Genomic DNA, 15,156 nt, shown 5'->3' on the forward strand with positions numbered 1-15,156 from the left:
TAATTAGAATGTACGTGTAGAACCTATATAAGATTGTATGATGTCTTGGGGAGGGAGTGGGGAGGGAGGGGGAAAAGAGGAAGAGGGAGGGGAAAAAAATCTAAGATATATGGAAGTGATTGTTGAACACTGAAAATAAAATAATTTTTTAAAAAAAGAAATTTAAAAAAACACAACAAAACAGACAAACCATTAGCTAACTAGATTAAAACAAAAACAAACCGACAATATCAAAAAATAAAAAAGGTGAATTCACACTGAAGAACTAAAATAAACCAGGAGCTATTTCACTAAACTTTATGACAACTTCATTATCAATTACAAAAATATAAATTCTCCAGATTAAAAGAACAGAAAAAGAGTACTTGAATAATCTTAGAAAAGGGAACTAAATAAGCCATACATGTAGTACCCCCACCCCTTAAGAAAGCCAAAATCCTCAAGGTGGATCTAAGAATGAATGCTACCAAACATTTAATGAATTAATTCCAATAGTACACAAACTGAAAAAATAGTAAAAACAAAACAAAACAAAAAACAAACCAAAAAAGGGGGGGGGGTCCTGACAAATTCTTTCACAAATATAGTCTTGATACTTGTTCCAGAGAGTCAAAACAGAGCAAGAAAACTAGACCAATAACCTTAATGAATATTAATGCAAATTTGAAAAATAAAATATTAGCAAGGAGACTGCAACAAAATATCATGTATCTCAAAGAGATCATAAAAATGGGAAAAGGTTCCACATGTACAAAAATATTTACAGCAGCTCTCTTTGTGGTGGCCAAGAACTGGAAATCAAGGGGATGCCCATCAACTGGGGAATGGCTGAACAAGTTGTGGTTTATGAATATAATGGAATACTATTGTGCTATAAGATGATGAACAGGAGGACTTTGGAGAGTCCTGGAAAGACTTAAATGAACTGATGCTGAGTAAAGTGAGCAGAACCAGGAGAATATTGTACACAGTAATAGCCATAGTGTGTGAGGACTGTTTCTGGTAGATTTAAGCCCTTCATAGCAATGCAAGGACCTAAAACATTCCCAAAGGACTCAAGGCAAAATGCCATCCAAATCCAGAGAAAGAACTATGGAATTGGAACGTAGAATGAAGCAGAATATTTTCTCTTGTGTTATATTTTGTTTTGGCTTGTTTTTTCTCATGGTTTCTCCCATTCATTTTAATTCTTCAATGCAACATTACTAATGTGAAAATCTGGTTAATAACAATGTATGTGTAGAACCCATATAAGACTGCATGCTCTCTCAGGGATGGAGGGTGAAGGGAGGGAGAGAAAAATCTAAGACTTCTGGAAGTGACTGTAGAAAACTTAAAACTAATTAATTAAAAAGAAAATCACAAAGATTATATACTATGACCACACTAGATCTGTATCAGTAATACAGGATTTTTTCAATATTAGAAAGTTTACAAACATAACTGACCATGCTAAAAACAAAAAAACAAAAATCATGCAATTATATTCAGAGATGCAGAAAAAGTTTTTGAAAAGATACATCTATGCCTGTTAAAAACACTGGAGAAGTATAGGAATATATAGTTTTCCTTAAAATGATAAGTAGTATATATAAAATCAAGAGCCAGCATTAACTGTAATGGGGACAAGCTAGATAGCATTCCAATAAGATCAAGGGTAAAATAAATTATCGACATTATTATTCAATATTATGCTAGAAGTGCTATCTACAATAATAAGGGAGAAAAGTGACTTAAGCAGAGGCAAAGAGAAAATAAATTAACATTTTTTTCAGATGATATACCGGTTTATTTAGGGAACCCTAGAGCATCAATTTAAAAAAAATTGAGACAATTAACATTTCAGTAAAGTTGCAGGACATAAAATAAACCCACAAAAATCATCTACATTCAGTATACTACACTCCCCCCAAAAAAAACCAACAGGAAGGGTAAAAGAAATTCCATTTTTTTAAAAAACTAGTGACAGTAGAATACTTGAGAGTCTATATGCCAAGAAACACAATTGCCAAGAAACTAAATTAAAATAATTATAAAACACTTTCATATAAATACACATCTGAATAATTGGAGAAATATTAATTGCTCAGAGTAGGCTGAGCCAATATAATAAAAAAAATTACATCACTACCTACATTTATTCACTGCCATACCAATCAAATTACCAAAAGATTACTAATAACACAATAAATAACAACAACAACAACAACAACAAAATTGATCAGGAGGAACAAAAAGTCAAAAATATCAAAGGATTTTTTTTAAGTGAAGAGGAAGTGGGGGTCTTGAAGGACCAGATCTGAAACTATATATACTACAAAGCCATAATAGTTAAGAAAAAAATTGGCACTGGATATGAAACAGGATGATCAGTGGAACAGATTAAATACACAACATACAGAAGCAAACTAGCACAGAAACACAATATTTGAAAAACTCAAATGATCTCAGCCATTGAGACAAGAACTCAGTCTTCAATAAACACTGATGGGAAAATTGTAGAGCAGTCTGGCAGAAACTAGACCAACATCTCATCCTTCATACCAAGACAAAGTTCCCAAAGGGTATATATTTAGGTAAGACCTGCACAACTTGTATACTTCTTTGGGTACTGATAGGTTATAGTAGAGACTGGTTGTCATGGGTTACATGACAAATACGAGTATTTGCGGTGGCAACCCTACATTTTTCCCAGATACCCAAAATCCTTTGGCAAGGCAGCTGGCCATATGTTGTACAGGCTTGATTTAGATACAAAAGGTGACACTGTAAACAAATTAGAGGTGCACAGAAGAAATTATCTGTCAGGTCTATGGTTAAAGGAAGAGTTTATGATCAAAAAACAGACTTACACAAGGTAAAATGAACAATTAAAAAGGTTTTTTAACACAACTTGCAACTACAATTAGAAGAGAAGCAGGAAAATGAAGAAAAAAATCTTTGGAGTAGGTTTCTTTAATAAAGGTCTCAGATCTAAGACACATGGGGAATTGATTCGAATTTATAAGAATAAAAGTCATTCCCCAATTGATAAATGGTTAAATGATAAGAACAGGCAGTTTTCAGAGGAAGAAATTCAAACTACATATAGTCATGAGAAAAAATGCTCTAAATAACTAATAATCAAAGAAATGCAAACTGAAACAATGAAAATTAAAAGTGCTGGAAGTGCTATGGGAAAACAGGCACATTAATGTACTGTTGGTACATTAAAGACCACAACTGGTGGAACTGAACTGGTATAGTCATTATGGAAACAATTTAAAACTATGCCCCAAAAGCTACTAAACAAAGCATAACCTTTTCTACTAGTTCTATACCCTTAAGAGTTCAGATGAAAAGGACCTAAATATCTATAGTAGCTCTTTCCGTGGTGGCAAAGAATTGGAAACTCAAGGGGTGCACATCAAATAGGGAATTGCTGAGCAAGTTATAGTATACATATATGAACGTGACAGAATATTACTGTGCAATAAGAAATGATAAAGGGGTTTCAGGGAAACCTGGGAAAACTTGTATGAATAGATGAAATGAGCAGAATTGGAGTATAATTTATACAGTAATAATGAAAAGACAAAAAACTTTGAAAGGCTTAGAACTCTGTTCAACACAATGACTGACCACAATTTCAGAGCACTCATGATGAAACATGCTGTCCAACTCCAGAAAGAGAGGTAATGGACTCAAGAGTGCAGACTGAAGCATACTTTCTTTGGGACATGGCTAATGCAAGAATTTGTCTGGCTTTACTATAAATATGTGGAAGTTTTGTTTTTCTTGCTTTCTCAATGGGAGAAGGAAGAGGTAGGAGAGAGAGAATTTGAAACTAAAAATAAAATAAAATTTTAAAAAAAGTTGGAAGCATACTAAGTATTTCACAGTACTGTGATAAAATGACAATTTATGCAAAGCACTTTATAAACCTTAAAGCATTATATAAATGCCAGCTATTATTATTATTGTTAGTCTCAACACCAATGAAATCCATAATAAGCTTTCCCCTAAGGGCCCTATGTTGAGTTCTGGAGTTATATGTAGCTTTAGAGGTCATAAGCTAGCATACCTGAACTAATGTGGAAGGGCCAACAAAACTTGGACTGCTATAATTACAACACTTACCATGATGTTTAGCATCTGAAGTCCTTTATTCCCAATAATAACGTATATATCATGATGTGTTTGCTCCTGAGTGGAATAGGTTTAGTGAAGACTTCTCAGATTGCAATTCTTCTCCCAGGGGTAAGAAAGACTGAGAGGCTCAAGGTTACAATATTTTTAGGGTGGAATAATTCCATATAAGGATATAAAACTGTATAGTACATTAGGGTCTCAATGATTGCATAAAACTTACATAGCTCTTCGATGTCTTCATTTCAAAAGGGATTGCTTAGATTTCGCGTCTAGAATGTAAGATCATATTCTCAGCTGATGAGGATAATGGTCAGTGGGGAGGGAGGGATTTGCGTTAGGGTATATATATATATATATATATATATATGTATATATATATATATATATATATATATGTATATGTATATATCACTGCTTTTCCTTTGTCTTTGTCTTTTCCTGCTCCAGACCACCTGCTAGAGGAATTGCCCCGCTTCTCAAGAATCGAATAAATAAACTTTCTGTCATCACTTTGACAGGCCTCTGAGTAATTAATTTAAGTAGCGAATCTTGTAATCCCACACACTCCTTAGGATTTTGGTAAATGCCAAAAGCCAGACATGGCATGAGACTCTCAAGGGTGGTTCTTTTAACCCTATTCTACACTCAGAATTCACATGGAGAATTCAAGAACAAAGTGGCAACTCTTTAAAGCAAAAGCTCCACTGTTCCCTCTGAGGGACAAGCCTCACGACCATCCCCCTCTTTGCAGAAGTCTCACAAACCAATAAAACTGTAGAAGAAAGCCACCTCAGATACTACAGCCCCTTTCCAGGGACTGCTGACTCGGATTATACAAAGAAAATCTAACTCATCAGAAAAAAGTCATGGGGTTCTAAAACAACAGGTGCTTATTAGTATACGATTAACAATGATTATGAAATAATTTGTTGAAGTCTGAACTTCAACAGGTTAGAAGAAAAAGGTCAAAATAAACACCAAAGTTGAGGGACACTGGTAATTATCAACAGCTACAAATTGCCCTCTTTAAACAACAGAAAAGATTACAGAGAATAACTCCCACAAGAATTAAATTACTATATTACAAGACGACCCAAAACTCAAATGAGACACATGACAGCCAGAGACAACAGAGGCTTAGAGTATAAATTCACTTGGAAAACATTAGGAAAGATGAAAGATCATAAATAGAACCAGGAATACGTAAATGATCAATTTTGTGATATCCTCAGATCAGCCCAAGACCGTGGCCTAACACATATAAATTAAGTGACTTTCCCCAGGCTAATCAAGATAAGCATCTAAGGCAGGATTAGAATCCAGGTCATTCAGCCCAGCAGTCTACACAACAATGCATTGTGAAGCTTCATAAACAGCAGAGTAATAGAGGTAATAGAGGCAAAAACAACTCTTGGGATGAAAATCACAAACCAATAAGAAGACTTATGAGAAAACTGGAAGAACTGAAGAAAAATGGAATAAATTTGCAAGCATGTTTATAATGAATTATTTTCATCATCTACTTCAATGGAATAACTATGTTTATACTCTAATACCTTAGTCACTGATTATGCTACCCGAGGAAGACAAATATCATTCAGTAAAAACTAAGTAAAGCAACTTGAATGGGCTAAGTACGGAACCATATTACAGAAGACAATTTTGGAAAGATTTAAGGACTGATTTTTTAAATAGCAATAGGAAGAAAGAAACCAGTGAAATCAATGACATAATATTATTACTGAAAAATGGGATTTCTTTCTAAAGGGCAGGTATGACAATGTTACTCCCTACTGAATACACTTGAGTGGAATAGGTTTAGTGAAGACTCCTCAGATTGTAATTCTTCTCCCAGGGGTGAGGTAAAACCGAGGCTTAAGGTCACAATATTTTTAGGGTGGAATAATTCATATAAGGATATAAAACTGTGTAGTACATTAGGGTCTCAACGACTGGATGAAACTTACACAATTCTTTGATGTCTTCATTTCAAAAGGGATTGGTTAGATTTCGCGTCTAGAATGTAAGATCGTATTCTCAGATAATGAGGATAATGGTCAGTGGGGGGAGGAGGAACTTGTGTTAGGGTCTACATAAATCACTGCCTTTTCTTTGTCTTCCGCTTTCCTGTTCCAGGTGAACTGGTACAGGGATTGCCCCACTTCTAGAGAATTGAATAAATAAACTTTCTGTCATCATTTTGAGAGGCCTCTGAGTAATTAAGTAGGGATCCAAGCCATCCCACACACACTCCAATGGTTCCACATTGTTTCTAAAATTAGCTACAGGCTCCTATATGGCATTTAAAATCCTTCCCAACCTGGGCCTAACCTTATAAATGTATTACTTTCTTCACACATTCTACAGTCAAGCCTAAGTGGCCTGGGCATAATTTAAGGTAAGACAAAATTCTTTAATGAATCACAGAAAGGACTATTCAAGATCCTTTGACAAAATCAAGGAAAGTATAAAATAGGAAAATATATGTTCATCCAAGGTCTTCACTTCTGTTATGAAGGATTATCCTCAGTGAAGTCCAAATGGATGAAGTATTACCTTATAGAGAGTGAAGTTCTCCAAATATTCCTGTTGGAAGAATTACATCAAATAATAATTATACCAAGGCCTAGAATACTATATTAATGACCACTCAAAAGGGATTACTCTAACAACTTCTACATGAAAAGATAAATGAAGAAAACCTACTGCTCAAAAAAGCAGCTAGCTGGGGGAATCCATGAATTAATCCAACAGTGTACCTATCTTGAACTGTCAACGGAACAAACTAAGTAAGAAATGAATAGTAGGAAAATAGAAGAGCAGGTTAGACCGCATTTGAGAGACCACATCATGGATATTATTTAATGGTACCAAGCTACTTTCCCAAAATAAAAATCAGTCATCTGGTGATTTTTCAAGCTGTGTGGCTGAGTTCTACAAAGGAGAAATAATACAAATAGAAAAATACCAAAGATTGAGAACTGAACAATGTCCTTAGGGAATAAGAAGAAAGAATACCAAAGCAAACAGGGGTAGTTGGAGACATAAGTAGAGAACCAGGAAAGTATGGTGACACAAAGAATAAGGAGAATTTTTGAAACTTCTCTTCAAAACAATTTAGTAGTTTACCTATTTAACATTTATATTCAAATGTCTGTATATCCTCAAGTTTATCACCTTTATTTTTATCTTAGATGGTAGAACAGTATAGCATGTTTCCATTTCTCTTTATATGATCCTGGTACAGTGTCATTTAAAAATAGATATTTAATAAGTTTTTATTACAACTCTCAAGGTTCTTAGGCTAAAATCTAGGGAAGATAAAATATCTAATAATCAAACACAAATGTAACAAATGCCCATTACTATATTCCCTACACCTATATTCTCCCAAGTTTGCTCCCTTGCCTCCCAAATTATCACACCTTATCTATTGAGATGTTTCTTCTACTTGGAAAATAAAATTAATTGATGTGAAAGTGAATATATTTTTTAAAGTGATTATTTAGCACCCTCCTTTCAATACTACCATTTCTTAGTCTCCCAAATGCTAGTAGAAAACCCAGAAACAAACTAAAAATAACCCCAATTTTAGACCCAAAGTCCACTAGATGTACCTGTCTTATGAAATAAATTCTATTCTGTAGATAACCCTGAGCCTTAATAATGGCTTTATACATTTTAACATCACAATATGTCATGTGCAAACCAAAGCTCAATTAAACTCAGGTACCAGGTCATTTTTCTGTTTCCAGTTTCATCCCAAACTATGGAAGCAACAGAAGCAACTTTGTTCTTCCTGCCTATAGCCAGACAGCATTTACTATCTCAGTAACAGAAAAAGATAATGCCAGGTCAATTTCTTCAGTAGGAGCAACATTACATTTCTTGAATGCTACAGAGGCTTGAGTTTTGTTCCCTAAAGAAATGGGCCACTGGTAACCAAGGCTTTTTATAAAACTCACAAAGTATTTTTTCGTACATGTGCTCAAGTCCCCTCTTTGAATCATTTCAAATTATTATTGCAGGGTACTAGCAAAAAAATTTGGAGTCCTCACCTAAGTGAGTGGGAATCAATTTTGTAAGGTAATATGTTATGCTCTCATTCTCCCTTTTGTTTTAAAACCAAACCAAACCAAACCAAACCCTACCACCTTTCCAGTTTTTGAATTTGGAGGTTAGCTCTTAAATGCAAAAGAAATTCGCCAAGCTCTCTAGAAACACCCTCAAATGTGTCAATAATCAGTACATATTAGACATATGGTTCAGTCATTTGTACTTCAGTAAGCATTATCTCGGAGTCAGCTAGATGGCATAGTGGATAGAGTTCCAGAACAGGAGTCAGGAAGAATTTATCTTCTTGAGTTCAAATTTGGCCTCAGATACTTACTAGCTGTGTGACCCTGGGCAAGTCACTTAACCCTGTCTGCCTCTGTTTCCTCATCTGTAAAATGAGTTGAAAAAGAAAATGGCAAACCACTCCAGTATGTTTGCTAAGAAATGGGGTCACAAAGAATCAGATATGACTGAAAATGCGCGCGCACGCACTCACACACACACTCACTCACACACACACACACACACACACACACACACACACACATACTCTATCTCAAATGAAATATTAAAGCACTTTGCATGCTTTAAAATGCTATATGTCAGTTACCAACATTTCCTGCTTAGAAATTTTAAGTTATTTGAACCTTCTCCAATAAAGTTCTGCTCCAATGTCTCTTCCTGTATGTGGTAACCCTGGGTTCTAGAAGGTTGTATGCCATACATAGAGTACAAGTACTAGAAGATAACAGCAAAATGAAAGGTCATTAAAGTCTACCTGTAACAAGACTTTCTATCTTTAGTTTTAGGACTGACCTAGCTAAACTCTGAGAAATTCATCAATAAAGGTTGGCCACTAGATGATGAATACTTTTGACCACAGCAGCTAAACAAATTGTCCACAGAGAACTGCAAGCGATCTTCAAAGGTAGAGACAATAATGTGCTACCTAAAAAAATGTACTATCTAAAAAGTAATCTAGGAATCTAAAACGGTATCCACATCTAGGAAATGTGCTTCCTACATAAAAAGAATGAACTAACTGATCTTTTCCAATACTGAAACAGCATTATTAGAACCTAACTCATTAAGCTTAAACTTCTTCTGAATCATTGTTTTTCTTGCAAAGAAGCTATGCTCTTAAAAGAGAGAAGAGACCAGAGACTCGAATATTAAATTCCCACCACCATCAAACGAAGCTGGTCTAGATGGCTTCCTGCTGTTTGTCCTTCATTCTTGAAGAGGGCCATGACGTCAGAAAAGTGATGCTATGACATGCAGTGAATTGGATTTAAGTGAGGGAGGGCTGTACAAAGTCACCAGCCTCACTGTCACCTCCAGAGTCATCTGGGTCCAGATATAGATCAGGACGACTGGAGATGGCCCAGGATGCAGTGGGGGACACCTTGGCCTTTTCAAGCTAAGGTCTTTGACAGGTCTCAGTTGGACTGAGGCAGTGCCCATTCGGTGATTAGAATTAATTTAAAAGAAAAGAGACAAAGAATGGTCTCTTAAAAAAAAAAAAAACTAATGCGGCTCCTGGCCAAAACAGAAACATTTGTTTTTGTTGTATTTGCATTCATTCTGAGCCGATGAGGACCAAAACAGTGCCAAGTGTCTAAACAGCAGGGTTTGATTAGGACCAGCGTGACTTGGGGTTAAGGCTAGATAGAGACGACCTCCTAGGACTCTTTCGAGTGTAGATCGTGTGATTCCAATCTGATTTTCCTAACTCAGTTCAATTCCCTAACGCTTATTACTACTGTCACTTGCTAGGCTCCTAGGAACACAAAAATTAAAATGCAACAGTCCTGGCCGTCCCTGAAGGAGCTTCCTTATTCTAGGAGGGTACACAGATAACCACATACAAGATCATAAGGGGGGATGGGGCACGGGAATCGCTTCTCCCAGGAGCTGCGCCTTCTGAAGGCTCACCTCGGACACCGTGCCCCGCTCTGCACAGGCACAGTCTGGCAGGGCTGGGAGAGAGAGACGTCTGGGGGATGGGGGCGAGGAAGGAGGACAAAACTACGGGAAGACAGACGTGGAGTTAGCAGAACCGCGTCACCGACCAGAGGCTCTGGAAAATAAATGCGCTCTGCCCCTGAAGGGAGCGGAGGGGGCTGCAAGAGGAGGGTGGGGGGTAGGCCGCGCCCCAGCATCCTCCCGAGCTGTACCGCAGAAGAGCCCTAGGAGGATGCCGCAGCTAAGGAGGGCCCCCGGCAGTACCTTCATGGGATCGGCGAGGTACAGCTTCTCGGCCGCGCGGCTGAATTCCTCCCAGGTCTGGTACTGTGGCATAGTGGGGCCGGGGCGACGCAGGTCAGACGAGGCCGGGCCGCAAGAGCCAACACTCCCGAAAGCCACTCAACCGACTCAACCGATTCCCTCACAGCCCCTCCGCGGCAAGAGGGCGACGCCACCTCTCACTATTGAGCCATACCATTGGACGGTGACGGAATGGGTTTGTCCAATCAAAACGCAGTATGTAAGAGGGGCGGGTGGAGAGTCACGTGGTGATATGACGTGACACGTGTAATACGAAGAACTGCCGCAGAGGCGGGAGGAAGTAGACAGAGAGAGAAGGAAGAGTTCTTCCTTATTGGTCGAGAGCTGTTGAAAGTAATGTGCCGTTGCCTGATTGGTTCTTTCTTAAACCTTGGTAACGGGACGGACTTGCCGGCTCATCGCCTTGAAGTGCAGCTGCAGGCACGTTGAGTGAGAAGGGTGAGACCGAGAAACTGCTCTGTTTGGTCATTGCGTGTTTTTTAAACACTTTTCCTGCAGTAGGTTCTTAATAATTGTTCATTGAATTGAGTTCTCGCAATCCTGTAATAAAAGGAGAAAAGAGAACTTTCTCTAATGAAGCGGTTCTCCAACTTTTTCGTCTGTTACACTCTTAAGAATTGAGCACCCCAGAGCTTTTGCTTATGTGAGTTATATCTATCATTATTTACTGTATTAAAAATTTTAAAACAAAATTTTGATTTTTAATATATTTTTACTTATTTTGTTAAACATTTCCCACTTACATATTTTTTAATGTTTAACATTTATTTTTTTAATACTTTGAGCATTCCAAATTCTCTCCTTCCCTCCCCCAAGCAATATAATATCGATTATGATGTGAAGTCATGAAAAATCTATTTCCAAAAGAAAACACAAAAAAATGAAAAAATATGTTTCCATCTGCATTGAGATCACTTCTTTACTCTGAAAGCAGATAGCATTTTTCATCGTAGGTCCTTTGGAATAGCCTTGGATCATTGTATTGATTAGAGCAGTTACTGAAGACTCAGAAAAGAAAATTCTCTGCATCAAAGTTCTTGACTTTGTTAAGTGGTTCAGTATTAGAAATGAAAGGTAGGTGCATACGTAGATACAGATAGTCAGGTTTTAAATGAGTGGAAAGAACATTAAAGAAGACTATTACAGTCTGCTTACTGTTCACCATCTGACTTGCAGGTGAAACCTGTATCTATTGTCTCCTTTTATTAGACTGTGAACTCCTTGAGAGCAGGGACTATCTTGCTTTTTCTATTTGTTTCACTGAATGTTATACAGATTTTGTTGTGGTTAAGTCATTTCAGTTCTGTCCAACTTTTCATGACCCCATTTGGGGCTTTCTTTGGCAAAGATACTGGAGCAGTTTGCCATTTTCTTCTCCAGTTCATTTTACAGATGAGGAAACTGAGGCAAACAGGGTTAAATGACTTGCCCAGGAGTCACACAACTAGTAATGGTCTGAGGCTGGATTTTAATTCGGGTCTTCCTGCCTCCAGACCCTCCTAGCTGCCTTGTTTTATACATAGTAAAGACTATGTAATAATAGTAATAATAAATATTTTTTCATTCTTTGTAATCCAGGGTACTCTTCCCCTTTGTTTTCTTAGTGTGTTAACAAACCTACTAGCTGGGGACAGAGAGACTTTGGTCTCTCCCTAATTCCCTCTGTAGCTGTTATGTAGCCTTCTTGTACCCCTAAATCTGTGAGTCCTAGTATCTTGGGATTTTTATAAGTATATAAGATGATGTGTTGGCAAAATAAATTCACAGTAAATAAATTCTCTCAAGAAAATTTAGTGGCAATTATCAGCACATTAGGTGGCGCAATGGATAGAGTACAGGGCCTGGAGTCAGAAAGACCTAAAGTCAAATCCAACCTTAGGCACGTGCTAACTGTGTGACCTTGAGCAAGTCATTTAACCCTGGTTGCCTTTATTTCCTCATCTGTAAAATGAGCTGGAGAAGGAAATGGCAAACCACTCCAGTATCTTTGCCAAGAAAACCCCAAATAGAATCACAAAGAATCAGACAAGAGTGAACTATCAGTCCATAACTAGAAAAGGAAACTTCCTAGCTCAATACAAATAGACCAAGCTAACAGAACAAATATTAACTAAGTAATAAAAATATAAATTTACCAAAAGTGATTCCTTCATAATGAAATGCCATCCTTAACAATAAACCTAAAAATATAAGGCACAAAATTATTACTGAAAAAAGATGACAATGGATTAGCATAATACCTGTCACCAACACAATGAGGGCTGCCTAGAAGCAAGATCACATGGACTTTCTAACTTCTAACAGAGAAAAAAATAGAAGAAAGATGCTTCTGATTATTCTGTTAACCCCATCCCCCACCCCATCCCCAAAGGTAGCCTTCTAACCACCTCTGTGAGCAAAGGAGGAACCCTAAATAGAAAGCCTATTCAGGCTGCTACTGCCTCATGTATGAGCAGAAAGGAAGAGAAAAAGTAAGTTAAAGAGGAAATGCTCCAGAAACCTGACATGAAACCACCTACAATCAATCTGGCTCTTGTTCTTCTAGAAGACCTTCTCAGCAGCTGTCTGCCAAGGGTGAGGCAGTACCTCTCTACTTTGGAAGATCTGCCAGTAGAATGAGCCAGTTTGGAATGAGAAGAGACGGACTCCCATTTTTAAAAAAGACAAGTGCCCCAATTCGGAACATCTTTATTACTAAGGATACCACAATATTGGGTCAGCTAGCTGGTGCAGTGGATAAAGCACCCATGCAGGAGTCAGGAGGACCTGAGTTCAAATCTCACCTCAGATACCAGACACACACTAGCTGTGTGACCTTGGGTAAGTCACTTAACCCCAATTGCCTCATCCTGGGTCATCTCCAGTCATCCTGATGAATATCTGGTAACAGGATGACTCTGGAGTAAAAGTGAGGCTGGTGACTTGCACAGCCCTCCCTCATTCAAAACAAAGTCAAATGCAAGTCTTGTCATTATTTCTCTGATGGCATGGTCTTCTTTGGCAACGAAAGATAAACACACACACATACCACAATATTGAATCAAAATGAGCCTAGACTATTTTTCAATGGAAAATCAACTTCTCGATCCTATAACCAACACGGAGCAATGAAATATTTGATCCAGGGTGCCAGCATTCAAGGAGATCATTGCTTTTTCTCCATAGCAGTTGCATAAAGCCAGTGGAGGACCCAAGCCATGAAGGTCCAATAGGGAGAGAAAGTATACCCTACCAGATGTCAGTGCCTTAGAAAAGGAAATAAGCTCTCCCCACTCAGATCAGGATTATAACTCACTGAGGATTTTAAGAAGTTATGCATTTCTTTCTGGGCCTGCCTTTTCCTACTGGTGCTACTATACCTGAAGCAGACTACCTGCCTGACATTTGCCCCAGGTACCTACATCATATAGGACAACAGGGATTAGTAACAACATTTATACCAGCCTCAAAGTATCTTCAGGGCTGTCTCACCTACCTCTGAATTTGCTCCAGGTGCTAGAATTCTGAAGTACGGCTATTATCATGTGAATCATTTTGTAAATATTCTTGTACTAGAGGAAGCTATGTAAAAGAAAAGGGATACTTTCTCCCTATTCAAAAAGCTGGGAAGTATTTGTTATCAAACCTAACACCACCTGGAATGATGGGAAGTTGAGGCCTCCCTAGAAGGAAATCAAGAGTTTTCTGTTTGTGGTAACTGGCTTTTTCACTGTTAATTTATTTATATTAGTTAAACTCCCTCAGAAAACAGTTATTGTTGTATTATCTGTTCTTTTAATCACTTCTCATTTTTCTGTATCAATAGGATAGATAGATAATGGACTTTTGACTTCATTGGTTTAGGAAGCTCCCAGATGTGGGTGATTCCTTGTAAGAAAGAAGGTTCATACCACCTCTGCAGTTTATAATCTTACAAAGTTGCTTGAGCACCGAGAGGTTAAAAGACTTTCCCAAGGCCACACAGCTCTGTCAGAGATCAAACTCTCAAGTCTTTCTGGCTCTAAGGCTATCTACCATGCCAATTTACCTCTTATACAGTATGAATGACTTGCTTAAATAGGTTCCATTGGAATTTTTTAAATGGTATGCCATATCTTCTAAGTTTTGTTCTAATTTTATATTGATTTTGATCTTTACTTTAACAAGTAGATGGTAAAATTGTACACAAGTAGCTGATTCAGAAATAATTCCCACATCACTTTAACCTATTATTTTCTGTCTATTAAAATATACTCTTTCATATTGGGGGATGTTGTGCAGTGACTGACCCCTTGCTCTACTTCAAAAAACATATTCATGACATATGGGCATGAAGATTCAATGCAGAAATTTGGCCCCTTTTTTCCTTAAACCTGAACCATATTTTTCAACATATCTTCTACCATCTTACTACTCTATGCCTGTCTTTGCATCAAAATTACCCTTTAAACTACATTTTGATTTAACATAGAGAGTATTACTGACTGTATCTGCTCATATTCTGTAGTGGATGTTGACACATAAGCAGCAATTATCATCATGGTGGAATTTTTACAAATGTTCATTATGAACACTGAAGCATTGTATTGGAAATACGCCTTGCTCCCCATTGTTATTTCCAATCCCTCCCTCTACCACCATTACGCAGAAACTTCTCCTCCTTTGAGGTTCATTCAATCCATATTTATCACCTAATCAAGA

The 15,156-nt window shown here is 37.4% G+C and overlaps 1 protein-coding gene across 1 annotated transcript in view; it reads right to left on the reverse strand.

Moving 5' to 3' along the window:
• Window positions 1-10,698, reverse strand: part of SRP9 (signal recognition particle 9) — a 23,494-nt gene extending 12,796 nt beyond the window's left edge. Inside the window, exon 1 of the mRNA XM_072647710.1 lies at window positions 10,417-10,698. Within this exon, the coding sequence (XP_072503811.1) occupies window positions 10,417-10,488 (72 nt within the window). The 5' untranslated portion in view covers window positions 10,489-10,698. The remainder of the gene's footprint in view (window positions 1-10,416) is intronic.
• Between the last annotated feature and the right edge of the window lie 4,458 nt (window positions 10,699-15,156).

Source organism: Notamacropus eugenii, chromosome 2 (assembly GCF_028372415.1).
Source record: "Notamacropus eugenii isolate mMacEug1 chromosome 2, mMacEug1.pri_v2, whole genome shotgun sequence".
NCBI classification, from domain to species: Eukaryota; Metazoa; Chordata; class Mammalia; order Diprotodontia; family Macropodidae; genus Notamacropus; species Notamacropus eugenii.